At 26.3% G+C, this 19,208-nt stretch overlaps 2 protein-coding genes across 4 annotated transcripts in view; one reads left to right on the forward strand and one right to left on the reverse strand.

Annotated features, from left to right (window-relative positions):
• Window positions 1-19,208, forward strand: part of LOC126907618 (protein O-mannosyl-transferase TMTC1-like) — a 323,473-nt gene that overhangs the window by 106,573 nt on the left and 197,692 nt on the right. The gene's annotated exons all lie outside the window — the stretch shown is intronic.
• On the reverse strand, window positions 445-12,976 carry LOC126908226 (radial spoke head 10 homolog B-like). The gene is made up of 6 exons (XM_050690138.1): window positions 12,841-12,976; window positions 10,596-10,744; window positions 9,336-9,498; window positions 9,158-9,276; window positions 928-1,018; window positions 445-449 (listed from the first exon to the last, which is right to left on the reverse strand). The coding sequence occupies exons 1-6, from the start codon at window positions 12,974-12,976 to the stop codon at window positions 445-447; spliced, it is 663 nt and encodes a 220-aa protein (XP_050546095.1).

Here is a 19,208-nt window from a genome sequence, read left to right on the forward strand (position 1 = left end):
TATTGATATGTTCATTTTTGAAAAAGTTATGGCACTTTTAAGTAAAAAAAATTGAAAAAATTTCGAAAATTAACGATTTTTAAATTTGTAATTTTTTTGGAGGTTTCCCCCATTTACGGGGAACGAGGGAATTTTTTTCAATTTTTGAGGGTAATGTCTTCGACTAGATACAATTTGTGATCTTTTGATGCATCATTGAAAGAAATTGGTTCGGTGAGAGCTGAGAAAAAGTGGTAACAGACACAAAAAAATAAAATAAAAAAAAATAAATAAACACATCTTAGTAAAACCAATACCTTCTCAGCTTCGCATCGAAGCTAAAATACATAAAATGATATTTCTCTAACTTTGGTAATAATTTAAATAATGAAAAAACTCATGTAAACATATTGTTATTAGTTATTTATACATAACAATAAAAAATGTTTAGCTTATTTTTATTTTTCATACTATTAGTTATAAGGAGTTAATAATTTACAAACACATAACTATTTTTCTTAATGAGAATTTTACAATATTAAATGATACTTACTATCAAAAAGCAAGAGAATAAATAAGTAATATCAACTATAAATATTAATGTATTAAACAAATTAATTTAAATTTGAAAAAAGTTAATGAATATTATATTTTATTTTACTATATAAATTTATTAATCAGTTATAAATATAAAAATTGATTAAAAAAGAAAATTTCAAATATGTAAGAGATCAATAGTCACAATAACAATTGTCAGTTAGAAGTGTTCCATCCTTTATAGTTTAAAGAATACTCGTTAAATTTTTTGAAAACAATAATATTGAATTATTACACAAATATCAAAATTCTTTTTAGAAAGATAATTTGTAAAAATTTATAACATTTTATAAAGTTGTATAGGAATGTGTTAAATCTTTCATAAATTGTTATATTATTTAGAATATCTACAGATATATAAATTTCTTCGTTTTATGTTGGCGTTTCGAACCCGTTGAAGACCTCTTCTTTGGAACGATAGTTCGGAGTCCGAAGATATACTCTGCAACGAGTTCGAAACTTCATCATAATATAAAATACATAAATATATCTATAAATATTCGAAATAAAAGTTTTATACGCCGTATGTACAAGGTGATATTTTTATCTTAACCAACTAAATTACTTATAGAATAAAAATGATTTAAACATTTTTTTATTTAGTTCTTTAATTTACATATAATTCTTGAATTATTAGCTATTAAATACTTTTCAAGTTTATCCCTTTTGCCTTGTTAGAACATGAACTTTGTTTTTTCAAAAGGAAACAGATTTTTTGAATTTAAAAAAATGTTTTAGGTTTTATTTTAATAATAAATGGCATTTGAATTTTTAACATGACCTTATTCGTTTATGAGATATAAAAATTACAAATTTTCAAATTTTTCAGTTAATATACATATATAATACACAAGGGATTATAAATAAAGGTAGTTAATTGGTTTTTTATGACTTCAAATTTGAAGGAAGGTGGTCTGTATATGCAATGATGTTACACTAGTGTATTAAAAACAATTGGCTTATCTACGTAACTCTATTTAATAGAGTAAATGTATATTTTTGCATAAACACACTAGTTTTTATACACTTATGTATATAAATTCGTAAAAAAAGCGTGAGTCAATTATTTTGTTACCCATAAAGAAAGTTAATTTATTGCATTTGACATATTTTTATGCCTAATGTTAGATACAAATCAGACAAACAAAGCATATAATAATGAGATGTATCTACTATAAGGTTTATTTTATTTTTAAGCAGACGTAAAACATTATTTAGGTGGTCAATACGACTTATCGAAAAAATACAGTCATATTCAGGTTGGTCTATATAAACAAGATAAAACTCAGTATGTCCCACGGGAAAGTGTTTCTCATCGACGTGGTAGATCCATAGTCGCATATATCAGATAGAGGACAATGTGTTTACAGTCCACTGATTCGAATGAATAAGTTTGGAAGTATTTTTTGCGGGACCAGCGTAGCTGATGTCTATTGAGAACTGTTTTGACAAAAAAAGAAAGAAAAATGCAAGAATGTCCAATACACACACGTACGCACATTTTAAAAAAGAACATATTTTTGTTTCGTCTCATCCGACAATTTTTGTTTCTTTTTTCCTGTTCACTGAACGTGTCCCTTTTTAAAGTGGCGTTCGCCAATCTTATAAGAAAAACTATTTGGACTATGTATTCACATAAATGACAGGATTTCAATATATGTCTATCATGATATTGACTTATGTGTAAATTTTCATACTGTAATTATGTTAAATGTATTATATATACATAAAAAAAAATGGTAGCACAGTGTGATCGAGGCACAGTGTAGACAAGGCATAGATGTCCCATCTATGTTTATCAATAGTTAACTATTATTTTAGTTTATTATTATTATAGTTTAGTTTAAAATTTCTGTTATATATATATATTTTTAATACGTTTGCCACAACATAGTAAAAGGCTATCCAAAATTTTGGGTATTATGAACAAAATCAATTAACAAAACGGTAGCACAGTGGGGTCGAGGCACAGTGTGGACGAGGCATAGATGGGACAAGTATAGATGATATCTGACAGTGATTAAAATCACTATCATAAGAAACGTTTCGATGCAAATCTGTAGATAGTGTTTTATTTAGAGAAATTGGTGGATTATTCCAAAAGCAACATCAACTCTTATTTTTTTGATTATATCCTAATTAGTAGTTCTTTGATATTAAAATATGATATATGAATAAATACTAATTATAATTATTAAATTTAGTATGAAAATAAAAAACTATACGAATTAATTATGATATACAGGGTATTCAGTAAGTAAGGAAATGGGTTTCAATTATTCCTATTGTTTGTAAAAATTAACATGTTTTCTTAATTATTGAAAACAACGGTAGCACAGTGGGGTCGAGGCACAGTGTAGACAAGGCATAGATGCGACAAGTATAGATGATATCTGACAGTGATTAAAATCACTATCATAAGAAACGTTTCGATGCAAATCTGTAGATAGTGTTTCCTTTAGAGAAATTGGTGGATTATTCCAAAAGCAACATCAACTCTTATTTTTTTGATTATATCCTAATTAGTAGTTCTTTGATTTTAAAATATGATATATGAATAAATACTAATTATAATTATTAAATTTAGTATGAAAATAAAAAAGTAAAATACCTTCTCCGCTTCGCATCGAAGCTAAAAAATTTAATAAGTTTAATTTCTTATGTCTTATGAACTTTATTCTATGTCAATTAAATTATATAATATTCATGAAAGTCAATATATTCTCCTAATAAAATATTTTAAAATAAAATAAAATACAAAACCTAGAATTTTAATAGAAAAATAGCAAATTTTTGAATACGGTAGCCATTTGCACATAGAAGATAGGTCGTCTCCACAAATTTTTTTTTTTCATTTTATAGTACATAAAATAAGCTTTAATTTGATATATGTTTAAAGAACGCAGTATTTCCGGAACATTTTCAAAAATTAAGTTGAAAATGTTAGTTTTTGTAAAAAAGTTGCAACTTTAAACCCCCCCCCCCCATGAGCAGGTTAAGAGTAAGATTTTCAACAAAATGATATCAAACGAAAGGGAAATATCTAAGGTTTTAGTAGAAAAAAAATTATGTTAATTTGTTTATTTTTCAAAAAGTTATGGAAGTTTTAAGAACAAAAATTGAAAAAAATGACAAAATTTGTCGATTTTTAAATTTGTAATTTTTTGTTATTTCCCCCATTTGCGGGGAACGAGGAAAAATTTTTAAATTTTTAAGGGTAATGTCTTCAACTAGATACAATTTGTGATCTTTTGACGTATTGTTAAAAGAAATGGGTCCAGTGAGAGCTGAGAAAAAGTAGTGACAGACACAAAAAAAAAAAAAATAATAAACACATCATAGTAAAATTAATATCTTTTCAGCTTCGCATCGAAGCTAAAATTTGTAATTATTCTAAATCGACGTTTAATTGCTAACTACGATATTAAAAATAAGAAAACTATAAATTAAACTATTTGTAATTGAAATTATTTAATAAAACCGAGTGGATGCTCACGGATTACTTATGAATATTTAAGTTAATTATTCCCTCACTGAGACTGATTGCTTTTGTTATTGATAATATTCATGCTTAGGATAAAAGGTAAACCTACATCTTTGTCTCTCCCGTGAATAGTTTTTCTCATGATGGAAAATCTAATTTAATTAAAATTTCTACGAACCGTTAAAACTAATTATAAAAGGAAAGGAAGCACAATGACACTTCGGAATTTCATCAACGTTTTTTTTAAATTAATTGGTAATCTTGCTGTATATATAACGAAAATGAAATAAGTATCTCTGCGAACGATAATCGAAGTTAAATTTTTTCCTTCGAAAAATCATAAATGATTAATTGACTTGAGTTTAGGGACGTGACGAAAAGCTATTTTTCGTCCTTAATTTTTTAAATACTATCAACGATGAATAATTGGATTACATTTTTAAAAAAACTGCTAACGACTGAAGCTGGTCATGTTTTTCTGACAAGTTTTATAGTGAAACCTTCCCACCCTCGAGAAATATTCATCGCGTCACTAAAGCACTAAGCCTGTTATATGATTCTCTTGTATGAGAATGACATTAGTCATTTATTACCACTTAAAAACCACACAACCTGGGGATTTGTTCAGTTTTATATGTATTAAATCCTCTACAGTTAATTTTTACTCAAAAGAAGCCATAAAAATTACGACATCATCTATGTATATTTTTAATTTAATATAATATAACGAAATTTTATTTCTTCTAGACTTTTAATGTGAATTAGATACTTAAAATACATAAGATAACTATATGGCTATAAATTAACAAATAAAATACAAATTTGTTAGTACGTTAGTGTTTAATGGACAAATATGTACTTTGATATTAAGAGCAAAATAATTTTATTATTAGTATTCGACAAAGAAAATTCTAAATGTTTTTATTGTTTAAATTATGTACAACTATTGATCTAAACTTTAACATTATACAAGTAATAAAAGTAAAATAATAAATGAAAACAAGTCTCGAATGTATTATAAACGAGTGTTATCTATTGAAGTGATACAAAAATAAGCATTTATTAAAAATAGATCTTTTCCAATCAACTTTTTTGAACTAATATCTTCGTAAGCTATGCCACAATATCCTTACGGGAAAACAAAAGAAATTTCTGGATAATAAAATCCCTTTAATGGAGTTAAAGGATACTGTAAGACTCAAGTCCCTTTTATTTTCAGTTCATCACTTCTAAATATAAATATATGAACTTTAAGAAATTATTAAAAATTCCATTGCGTTAGTATGATATTTTTAAAATAAATGTTAACTTTTGATACAAGTACTGTAAGTTGGATATAATTTATCGAAAACTCGTAGACAAATATAAACTCTTTATCATTTTTTTTTCAAATTATTCCCTTCCATTGAATGTGTTAAAATTTCCATTGCGTGTACGAGAAAATAAATGAAAATTTGGACATTCTTCAAGAAAAAAAATGGCACCCTAAAATCCATTAGTGTTAAAACTATCTCACATACTTAATTGCATGTAGAGTTGTATATTGTTTTAAACTACATGAAATGTTGATTTTAATAAGAAATATATCTTCTTTTTTTTTCCTCGCCTTTATCCCCATCTACTTGGGGTCGGCCACCCTTATCCTAAACTTCCACTTGACACGAACTTCTGTATTATCTAAGCACACATCAGCAGTCCTCATATCGCATTAAATAACATCCCTCCATCTCTTTTTTGGTTGACTTGTATTTCTCATTCCCTCAAAATTAATTTCTATAGCTGTTCTTACAGAGTCCGATTCCTCTCTCCTCATAGCTTGACCAAACCATATGAGCCTATTTTCTCTCATCATATTAATCATATCGATTAACACTATACCTTTACTCACTGTTATATGTTCGTTTCTTATCCTATCTTATTTAGTCACTGCACTCATCCATCTAAGCATTCTCATCTTTGCTACACTCTTTCTCTGTTCTATTCTCTTGTCAACCGCCTAACACTCTGAACCATACATCATAGCTGGTTTCATTACAGCCTTATAAAACTTACCTTTCAACCTTATTGGAATTCTCTTATCATGTAACCAACCAGACGCTTCTCTCCACTTCACCCGCCCAAACTTAATCCTGTCTCTTACATATTCGTCAATACCGTTCTTTTACCCAACTGATCCTAAATACTTTCCTCCTCTCCCATCACAACGTCTCGCTTATTGTCATTAATTTCCTCATATCACCTACCTTATAATCTTCTTTGTCAAATTCTTACTCTATATACTCTGTCTTACTACTTCTTATACTTAATCTCTTTCCTTCAAGAGCTGATCTCCTTACCTCTAACCTTTGTTTAATTTCTTTCTTATTATCTTCAATTAACACTATATCAACGGCGAATAACATGTACCTCTCCTCGTATTTTCGTAGTCATTTTATCACTATAGAAAATAGGTGACAGCTTAAAGCATAATCTATCTCTACTCCTACTCTTACCCTAAAATCTTCTGTTAAACTATCCACACTTTTTAATCTGATACAAATACCATCACACATATCCTCTGTTATATTAATGTACCTTTTTTGGGTTTCTTTTCTCATTAATTCCCACTTTAAAAAAAATTATTTAATAAATAATACAAGTAATAATTTTTTTATCATTAACTACTTAATTAATCAAAAAATATAAATAATATTCATAATTTTTTTTTGGTTTCCATTAGTTATACACTTTTCTTTATTTCTCAACTAAGAAATTTTTTTTGTATGATTATCCTTAATATCTTACAAGGATATCACGTACACATCGCTCACTTTTTTTTACATAATTAACTTATTTATTTATTAGATAATAATCTAATGTAGCAAATTACTAGTTGATTACAACTTTTAAAACAATATTTTAGAAGTTATTAACAATTGAAAATAATGACTGAAAGTGAGACGCTGGAGTCGCTTATTTATCGCTAAACAATTCTCGGTTTCATTTTTAATTCAACCTAATTATAAGAAAATTAATAACTTTTGAAATATTGAACCAAACGTTGTTATCAACGAGTCATTTTCTTTATTAGATTGTTATCTAATAAATAAGCTAGTAAATTATGTATGTTGCCATTTGAAAAATTAAACTTGACACCTTAAAAAAGTATTACTCTAGTAGTACAAGGCAGTATCGGGGAAGGGTTTTAGAATTTCAAAATGGATAGATAGCAGTTACATTAAGTTTCACATTGATACTTAGAACCCCTAAGCGATTTCGTCGGTTAGTAAGTTTTATGTCAAATATTTTATAACTGGTAGTTTTCGGAAAGATTTAATGTTCTTCTATTTTGTTTCTTCCAGATTACTTTTATTGAGAGATATGAAAATATTTTAATACACTTAATAGCAGCACAACTTATTTTTTTTAATAGTTGTATTAGGAAGCTTTTAATCTTCCTATTTACTACCTATAATCAATATGGCTATCAAGAACTCCTGAGGGAAGTCCAACGCTACTAAAGAAAAAACGAACTTAAATAATACTTAATTAATAAATTGAGAAATACAAGGAACTAAAAAAAGCCAATGTAAAAATTATCAATATTAGTTTTAAAAACCTTGTATAAAAAATATTTTATAATAAAATTATATATGCATTTAAATATATTATATTTTATTAATACTGTGAAATGTGTTAATAGTCTGTTTAAATAAAGTCATTAAATTTATATTTATATATTTTAAAAAATTGGTATATATTTATTTGCTTATATTATTTAATAATATTAGCATTTAAATTTTATTTCATGAATTATTCTTATACTTATTTTGCCGATTCTCAATTACGTAGTTAGGGGTTATTTATTTTTGTTTGTATTATACTTTCAAATAAAAATCAGCCGTGTATACTTCCATCTCAACCTTAATATTAAGTATTTAAATTTTATACAGTAAGCTAAAGTGGTAATAAATAATGGTATTAACTAGAATAGCGTTTTCTGCTATTAACTATAAAAACCCACTTTTATTTAACACATTATATTTTTTGTAACTATTCTGCTGTTAGTCTATTATCGATCTCGAGTTTTATAATATAAACGTTTTCAGTTTTAGCTCAAATAAATACTGGCTGCTTCAACATTTATGTTGCCTGGATTATTTAAATACAAGCGAGATATCTTCTTTTGACGAAGGATTTATAAATATCGTTTATTTATTAATTTCGATTATGTTTCGGAAATTCGATGCACTAAGTATGGCAGCTTTTATCTGGATTTCCTTGCCACTGTGTTCCGGAATCCCGCATTGTCTTTTATACACTGCCCTATACCCTTATATTTGGCCAGTTAAGTATATATAGTGCGACTATAAATAATACTACGCAAGTTAACAGCGAAATCCTGGGTCACATTCCTATTACGTTATGAATGTATGTATAACAATACTAATTTAACCGTAGACAATAAGTACAACTGTGAGGGATTACACGGCAACGTGTGTGTATACTTTAAAGGATTTTAGATTGGTACATTGCGGCTCGGACGTATAGTTTATAGCATTATTTTAGTCATCTGAATTGGTTGCAACCATAACTTAATTTGTTCTCTTCGGAGTTTCATATCTAGTATTACTTCTTACACGATATTTAATGTTAAATTTAGTTCCAGGATATACGCGTACTGTTCTCCTCCTATCTCATCTCCTTTTCTTGTTTACTTAGTGTCTGAGTCCTGTTGATAATTTAGCTATAATGGTTATTTATTACTTCAGACTTTAGATTTTATAAACAATTTATTTTTAAACACTTCAATTTTATTTGGAAAATAATACCCTGTATGAATATTATTTTATGATAATACTCAGAAAATGTTTTTATTTAACTATTGCGATAATTGTTTAATGAATTCAGTTTTTGTCTCTTCAAATACTCTATTCAATATCTCCAAGTCTAGCTGCATAATCTATATGATAAATATGATAAACAAAAATCAGCTAATTGCATTTGAAAGCTAATAATTTATGTTTTAAATGTATAATTTTTGTTTACTTTGGGCAACGGATTAATCGATGGATGTATATTGGCATTCTGTTTATTGTAATCTTCAATAGTACTTACTACTAGACTTCCATTAAGCCAGACACCGTTAACTTTTTGTCCTATAAGTTTATTGACGAAAGTACCTTCGCCATTTTTTAATCCGCATTTCCATTGTCCATCCCAATAACATCCATTTTCTATATATATATCAGCATTACTATTGATATTATGTAACAAAAAAAAGTAAAATACAAACCTTCCACGAAAGTGCCCTTCCCATGATATTTATTATTAATCCAAAACCCAGTGTATGCAGAATTATTATTCCAACGCATAGTTCCAAATCCATGTTTGATTCTTGTGCCTGGTAAGTACTCTCCATCGTAAACGCCATTTCTTCCATAGCATATTCCTTTTACCTGAATCATACACTTTCTATTTAAGTATACCTTATTTCTTTCGGCTAATTCTAACATATACAAATTTTAGATTAACTGAATCAAATTTTATATCAAATATATTAATTAAATTAGTGTTGTTTTAAAAGGAAGAAATTTTACTTCAGTATTTTATCTAAAATTGAAACAGTTTCTTACAAATATTAATAGTTGTTCCTCGGAAATGAACGAAACTATTTTAAAGTATTCCGTCAAACAAAACACAGACTTTAATACAAATTTAAGGACTATCTTCTATAGCACAAGAAATGAAAATTGAATTTAGCAGTATGAGTTTTTGACCTTTTATTTAACTTTTTATATTATATCAAATTGACATTGTCAATTCATAATAAGTATTACCTGAAAGCTCTTATGACTATTTACTAAAAAATTAGGTTGAGAATTTTTTTATTACATTTATGTCAAATTAAAAATTCTTAATATCGTACAAAAATATGATTAAAATTTATTTTTAATAAAGACGTAATGAAAATTATATTAAATGTGAATTCATTTTTAAGGGACGTGTATAAAAATACTTTTATATTTGATAACTAAAACAAAGGTACATTACTTTTTTAGGGTTAATAAAATTATTTCAATGCAATAATATTATTTAAGTTAATTACGTTGTTTTATGTAATACAATAAACTTTTTTTTTTAATGAGTTCTGAAATTTACTTTTCTAATTGTATTACATATAGTAACACAAGAGGACTTCATTTACTAAATACATTTAACATTGCGTTGTTTTTAGTTTTAATCAATTGACATTTTAATTTTCTACTGTGCAAGTGTAAGCACAAATGAGTCCGAACTTACAAAATTAATTATACGTTGAGAACGTGCCAATAGTCGATGCGTTTAATTATTATAATTTGAAGAGTTTATTGGTTATAACTAATAAATGCTTTTGGCTCGAGATCAATGGTTTATCGCCGTAAATTAAGTTTATTTAAAAACTTGCCACTATTGAAGTCTTGCAGAAGATAACTTGAATTTATAAACACCCTGAGCTTAAAATTATTTAAAACGTGTACTGAAAATACAACTAAAATATTTTTCATATACATACAAATTTATTTTTAATCCAATGACCTTCACAAATTAGTTCACCGTGATCATAATGTTGTCGAATTAATTTACCAAAACCATGCCTCATATCTTCTTTCCATTCGCCATTATAAATAATATTGTTTTTATTATAAAACATAATGCCTCTGCCTATAAAAATGTTAAAAAAAATCAATATATTTGTATTAAATAATTATTAATTTCATTGAGTTAAATTATTTTTTTTTAGATTTAAATATACAACGTGTTCAGTAAGTAGGATACATGTCAATTGTTATAAACTATGGGAACAATAGATCCCTTACTTACTAAACACCCTCTTTATATATATATGTCGCTACAGGTTTTAATAGTTTAATTAACTTTTGATCCATCAAATATTTTACGTTACTTAAAATGAAAATTTTCAGTTCAAACTATGTTTAATGCATTAATTGTCTCAAGTTCATAAGTCTTTTTGAAATTTCAAAATAGCCATTTTTTAGTTGTTTTTTACAAAGAATTTTAATGAATCAATAGCAACTTTAGGATAAATACTTATTATGTTACAAACATTTAAATACATTAAGTGAATATGTAACATGAGTGGGGACAGCTTGTACACACTATATACTGAAATGCTTATAACCCATATTATATTTTTGTAAAAAAAAAAACTAAAAAAATGGATATTTTTAAATTTTGACAAAACTAAAACATAACACTTTTTTTTCTTTGCTTGTTTAAGTAGTATTTATTTCTCGATTTATAAGTGGTTTTATATATATTTTTTAAACTTAGAAAATGGCTCGTCGATAACAACATTTCAATGCTTCAGAAGTCATTAATATTTTTATATCTAGACAAGAGTAGGTATGAAATGTTGAAAATAATAAAAATACAAAGTAATTTTATTTTAATTTTTTCTTCTTGGTTATAAATAATAAAAATATGTTTTAAATTTTACATTATTCATTTCCTTGTCGTAATCTTTGTCTCGCCAAGGTATACAAATAAAAATTACATGTAAAGTACTGTTTCAAAAGTTGATATAGACAAGTTATTTTCTTATTCTATAAATAAACTAAATATGTATGTTAACATAAAAAGAAAACTTGGCACTTCTATGCGTTATGAAGAAGAATTAAAAGTAACTAAAAAAAACCAACAAAATTTTCTCATTATTGTATTTATTTTGTGAATAATCTAGTGGTTTATGATAAACTGATACTCTGTTTGTTTAAATGCTATTATTTTTCAATAGATTTTAGTACAACACTGGCTATTTTTGTAATATTATTCCATTAATTTCGGTTTAAAATAAATATATTTAAACTTTTTTTTTACTGTAGTTGTTTTACAATAAATAAGATAAAAAAAATTCATTTTATTTTTCAATTATTAGATAATTAAGTTGAAAATTACACACATTAATTATTAATGTTTTTATAACATGCTATTTGAACAATTACAATTATTGATTGTAAATTATATTGTGGTTGTTTCGTTTTTATAGTATATAATTTAATCAAAGTGTCACATACATTTATTTAATAGGAGTCATTTATTATCATAGTTCAAAAGTTAAAGCATGTTTTATATGAAATCCAATTATCTTATTTTTAATTTGAATGACTATAACGGATTGTTTTACATAAATTCTAATAAATTCGTTCTTACGCTCTTATAAATGTATTCAAATACTCACTTAAAGTACGGTTTATGATGAATAGAACTAAAATAGATTATTTAGAACAATAGACGGTAAAAAAAATATTAAATTTGCCTAAGATTAAATAGACTTTTACTTATAAAAAAACCTAATTTAAAATGTCAAGATGACATTACATTAATATAAAATATAATGTCAAAATGTGTTAAATAAGATTGCAAAAATTATTATACAATCTATTTTGATAATTTATAATAGTAATATTAGCTCACAATTTTAAAAATGATTCAGGATAAAATTTTAATTCTAGTATTAATGTTGTTCATTACATTTTATAGTGAGTAATAAATCATTATATGACTTTCTACCCCACAAAAATAAATATGTGCCGTTAAAACAATAAACTCATGTATTTTCTATTTATGGTTTAATTCGATAAATTATTCCAGGAAGATTAAAAATATTATATTGATAATAAAAATATACACTACAGCCTTATAATTTTTTAAAATTATATATATATATATATTATATTATATTATATAAATTAAAATTATTATTATCAAATTCAATTATGTATTAATATATGCATTACCACTTTTCATGTTCTTTTCCCATTGACCTTTATAAATTCCATTCCATTCATATACAGCTTGCCTAAAACCATTTTTCTCTGATATCAAATCCAATTTTTGAGTTCTTTTTAGGACGTTTGGTTTAAATTTTGGCATGATTACTTTAATCAAACTATTAAGTAAGAGCAACACAATAATAAACAAAAATATATAATAAAGTAGAAGAAACTTAGTTGTTATTTTTTATTACAATTATATTAATTACTCAATTCCTAGGGCAACGAAAACAATGTATCATTGTTAAAATTCGCATATGCAATATTTACACTGCTCACGCATTTTCTTTATAAATAAACATTTATTATGAACTAAATGACAGTAATGAAGCGTTTAAGTCAAAATATATCTTTTATAGAGCTTTATCAAAAACTAGGTATGCTAATAAACATAAGTAAACTGAGTAAAATGTTCCATAACCAATGTAAATGTCGAAATTTTTGGTGTTTAAACGTGTTTAAAACGTAACAACCCTACCAAAAACATATTTTTAGAATACTTTTTTTTAAAGAACTGTAATAATATTAATTGAGTATTTATTTCTATTAGCTTAATTTTGAGTAAAAAATTAAAGTACTACAATCTTTCTATGTTTTTAGCAATGATATTCATAATTTTTAATTTAACACATATAAATCAAACTCATATATATTTTTTTGTTATTTTGCTGATGATATATGAATGTAAATTTTAAAGGTCAATAAAATTATATCGAATGTATTAAATAAAGTTATGAGTTCCAACACAATTAAAATTCTGTCTTTTTAATAGTTTTAAAGTTGATAACGAGCGATATCACATAGCAATAAAAGTCATATTCAAGCACTTTAAGCTCATACACAATTATTAAGTTATCCATAAAATATAATTAAATTTTACCATTATCATAACAATATTCATAATATTATTTTTTTTTTTTTCAATAGAATGTGTATAAAATTAAAAAAATAACTATTATATAATTATTATCAATATACTTGAAATTTTAATATTTATAATTTATTACATTTGTCATTCAAAATGAAATTTAATAGCTAATTTACGTTATAGTTATATTTTTCAAATATCAGAGTAATTTCAATTAAAATGTAACTCCATTTTTTATAAAATCAAACAAGCATATGAAAATGGTAGTATATTTTTACATTTAAATTACCACTTAGCTTCTTACAGTATGTGCATATAACATGGCATTCGGCTAGGTATAAGAGGGAACTAAAATCTAATTAGTTGAACAATGAGTTGTATTGATATTGTCAAATGCACATTTCACGTCGGATATAAATTTTGTCATGCCAACCTTTATCCTACTATTGCATTCAAGCACCATTTACTTTAGATTATTATCAAGTAAATCAAATCCCATTGTAATGGCTGGAGAGCTGTTAAAAAATGTTGTTGTAATCGAATTCACTATTATGAAAAAAATAAATAAATTATCAAAAATTCAAAACAAAATGAAATAAAAATAATAAATGCAAAAAAGTAGTATCAATGCTAAATGGTTTACATCAATGGAGTTGCTCTTGCGATAAAAACATTATTATAAATGAGACATTCCATCGGCACCACCAAATATGAAAATATAGAAAACCAAAGCGAATATACAATATACATGTATACTTGTCTAGATAAAATGTTAAATGAATTGGTAAACTAAATTGTGATTTAGGTTTTCGAAACATCGTTGGTCAAATTTAGGAAATGACAAACTCAGCGGGTATATGTAATAACAAAAGGATTCTACTGAACTCTATTGAAATCTGACGTATACCAAATATAAAATGCAGCAATTAATGATCATCGATATTCTAGTAGACATATACATACAGAATGATTAGTAAGTAAGGAAACAAGTCAATTGTTATAAACTATGAGAACAATAGAATCCCGTTTCCTTACACACTGAATACTCTATATATCATAAATATATGAATAATTATCAACGAAACGGATAACAACAGATATCTGATCAAATGTAAATTTTTCTTGTTGAATTGGAAAAGTATTGCTAATGACGTCATTATTTTATTTCAAGTCCAATCATAGTAACTGATATTCTAGAAACACGTCTAATAAAACATTTATATTTTATTATCTCATCAGTAATAACATAATTTATACTAAACCTAATAGACATAGTATAGCACAGTGGACACTTCAAATTTTGTCAAGCTCTAAAGTTAAGCTTTGCCTGCCGCTGTTAGTTGTTGGATGGGATACCATGCATCAATTTCATTAACAGGAGACAAGTTGGGTAACTACTGCAATTATAAATTTCCCAAAATGCACGAGTCCAAACTTCAAGAATCCAGTGGCATTAACTAACTAATGGTTAGAAAAAAAACTTAATGTAACTATTTATACAACCATAAAAAATAAACTACTTAAATTAATCCAAGATGATTAGAATTTAGACTCGTGCTAAAAACATACAATAAAATAAGAAAGATTGTCCATTAATTAAGCCGTTATGTCCAAGTTTATTTTTAATTCTAGTTTAAAAGTATCAGTAATGCTAAGAACGCAAGAAGACTTAACTATTTAATACACAAATGAATGATCTTTGGTTTAAAGCAAAAACTTCTGTTAAATGTATTAGGAATCGCTTAATTGAATTTTCTCCATTCTTATTTACAAAAAGACCGGTGACCTAGATTAAATACAAAGTTTACAAGCGATCTCCGTGATTAAAATCACTATCTCTTCCAACAAAATTATCTCTTAGGCTAAAGACTTCAAGGAATGCATATAGTTTAATTGTTTTTTGCCAGAATAGAACTAATCCACTCTTGACGTTTTGAAACTTCTCTAAAATTGGATCTGATCACTCATAAATTAAATATAATATTATTATTAAAAATAATCTGGGCAATTTTTAATAATAAATGAACATTCTAAGATGTTTCCAAACTATGGTCGTACTATCGAGTATAGCCAAAGCAACCAATTTTAATTCAGACATTTATAAACCTTGTATTTTCAATTAGTTTTCAAGAAACGGTACATTATATTACGTAGGTTTCATAATGAGCTATAAAAAAAACTTCAATACATAAAAATAGGTACCATATTGTTATCATTTGTTAGTAAACCGAAAAAAATTAAAAACAGAGTTATGAAAACTTTATAATGATTGCACATAAATTCAAAATAAACTTATAAAGTTAATCGAAGTTTTTAATTTGATATAAAATGTTTTTTTGGTTGTTTTTTAGCCAAAAATGATTGAATACGAACACAAGCGAACATTTAATATTTATCCTATTAAATATCCACAAAATTATATCATGACATGTGAATAGCTGTACGATACCGTTAAAACGATTCTAATAATATCGTATGATGCAATTACTTAACTATTTTTTAATACTAAAACTTAGGGCAGAATAGACATTTAATGTCTGTACAAATCAAACTGATTTATTCATTTTGTCACATCAATTATCGTAAGACGAAATGAACCACTGAAATATTCTATAAAATCACATTACCTTCTTTATTATTATTAAAATGTATTCAAATATTAGGCGAAAGATTTTTACATTGGAAAAATATTGTAATTTATAACTGTTGATGTATCAAAAGAATGTTTTTCTTAAAAAAAAAAATGTACACCACGGTGGTTCCTGTATTTTTACAATAGTATTTTTTTTTTTAATCGACTCTAAATTAACGTTAACACTAATATGAAAGTGCACACGTTGCATTTCTATTGTGTGCATGGCACAATAGAGATTACATTACCAATAGCTGTGCCGAGGAAAGAATTGGGGTGATTACAGAGGATGGGGTTAGGACTGGGGTGGCTTGGTGCCAGAAGCGCGTAACAACGCCAGTAATATATGCGCGTGTCGACTAACAAATATTGTAATAATATTGCCGAGCAGACGCTGCTAAACCGTCGACAGCGATAAACTTTTCAGCGTAATTTTTTGACATCCGACAAATGCTTACCAAAGCTCAAACTCTTGTAATGTTGTAATCCCGTTCGCATATTCAACGAACTGCCGCCGGCCATGAATTACGTATCTGAACTGTAACTTGATGTAAAAGAACATGAGCGAACAACGACAGCGACAAGCGTACAATTTACAAGAGAGCGTTTAAGTATGCAGTCCGATGTTCATAAATTAATGATAGACTTGGAAAAAAATGATACTTTTGAAAAAACAATTTGCCCATTTTAATGGTAAATATGCGATGAAACGAGTTTTAAATATGTTGATATTTAACGAGTAACTAAGAGTTGATTGACGTTCAAAGTTCAAGGTGAGACTTTGTATAAAATCAAAACTAGAATTAGTTCAGTTAAAGTTTGAAACAACGATGTAATGTTACTATATTGTAACATATTCTCATGAAAAATTTTACTAATTTTTTACGAAAAAAGGTTTTATTCAGTAAGTTTGTACCTATTTAAATTTTCACGAGTAATATTTTCAAAAATGATACACGGTATAAAATAAAATAAATACAATATTGGAAAATTTTTAATATTTTTTCGTTGCATATCATTCTTTATTTAGCAGCTAATAATTATTTTTGTAAACGACAACATGCATATTTAACTTCCAACTTATAAAATAGGAAATTATCTATTTAACAAGATGGCCGGTCTATAACAACTTTTGGAACTGTATTTTCATTTATATACCTAGGCGCGACAAAGATTACGATAAGGAAGAACTAGTGATAAAAACAGCAGCACCCGCTCTTTACCTCCAGTCGTTACTTTAAATTGTTAATAACTTCTAAAATGCTGATCCCGAAGTTTTTATCGACCAGTAGATTATTTCTAATTTTATGAGCTGATTAAATATGTATGTTGCCATTTACAAAAATAATTTTGACATATCTCTAAGTCATAAGAAGAATAATTCTTAAAAATAAATTACTAGCTGCTAAATGAAGAATTATATGAAACTAAAAAATATTAAAAGTTATTTTTCCAATATCGTATTTATTTTTTCAGTAATCGACTGGTTTATGATAAACCGATCACTTTGTATATGGTTTAACTTATGAGATCACGATTTTATAAAACTTTATACTACGAATTTTTTTTTACGCCTATTATGGAATTATTAATCATAGTAAATCTCCTATTTATTAAACATTATAAATGACCTAAATGATTTTAGAATCAACTAATCGAAGAAGTCTATGGAAGTCTTGTACATAAAATATATTAAATGGCAATCGATCATAATAGAACATTCTTAAAGCTTATCACGCGGCCCTTCTGTTTATGTTGGAGCTTAAGAAACTAAGGTTAGATGACCAGCCATCATTCGCCATCATCGTTAACTTCACAACTACTCAAACATAGTCCGATGTGTATGATGTTTGTGTCTAAAGTTTTCATCTGATTATATTTTGAAATGCACTCGAAAACTTACACTTAAAACTTTTCGCCGATGTACGGTTAATTGGAAAACTCTGGCATCAAAGTCAAAGGATAAGTGTCCACAGACCGTCAAAGTTTAATAGAATACGTTTATATCTCGTATTTAACTTTAAAACAGTAGCGTACCGGACAAAGGGAATTAAATCTTAGTTTGTTCTCAAATATCCGCACATTGCTTAAAATTTTATATTAGAATTAAAACTCGACGTATGTATATAAACAGTGAAATTAATTAATCTTGTTAATATATTGCAAACATAAGAAAATGGATATAACTTTTATTTACGATATAAAAACTCTTCTATAATATTAAATTGACTACATGAAGATAAAAACAAACAATATATTTCTCGAGGAAATTGTAAGTTTTAATTATTGAAACATTAAATAATTAAACTGGTTTATATATACGTTTAATACAAAGACACCACAGAAAAAATTACTCATACGCGCAACTAAAGCGCTTCTAATAGGACTTTAGCATTTCTTGACTCAAACTTAGCACTCCAAAAAAATTAAAACATATTTTAGCTTTGATGCGAAGCTGAGAAGGTATTAATTTTACTATGATGTTTTTTTTTATTGTTTTTTTTTTTTTGTGTCTGTTATCACTTTTTCTCAGTCTTACCGAACCGATTTCTTTCAATAATACGTCAAAAGATCACAAATCTTATCTAATCGAAGACGTTACCCTCAAAAATTGAAAAAATTACCCTCGTTCCCTGTAAATAAGATAAATCTCCAAAAAAAAATTACAAATTTAAAAATTGCTAATTTTTTAAATTTTTTCGTCGTTTTTTCCTTAAAACTGCCATAATTTTATCAAAAATGACCAAATCGATATAAATTTTTTTATAGATGCATGATGTCTTTACCTATTATTTGATATATTTTTTTTATAAACCCGACCCTTTACCTGCC

This window comes from Daktulosphaira vitifoliae, unplaced genomic scaffold, assembly GCF_025091365.1.
Source record: "Daktulosphaira vitifoliae isolate Bord-2020 unplaced genomic scaffold, ASM2509136v1 Scaffold_5, whole genome shotgun sequence".
NCBI lineage: Eukaryota > Metazoa > Arthropoda > Insecta > Hemiptera > Phylloxeridae > Daktulosphaira > Daktulosphaira vitifoliae.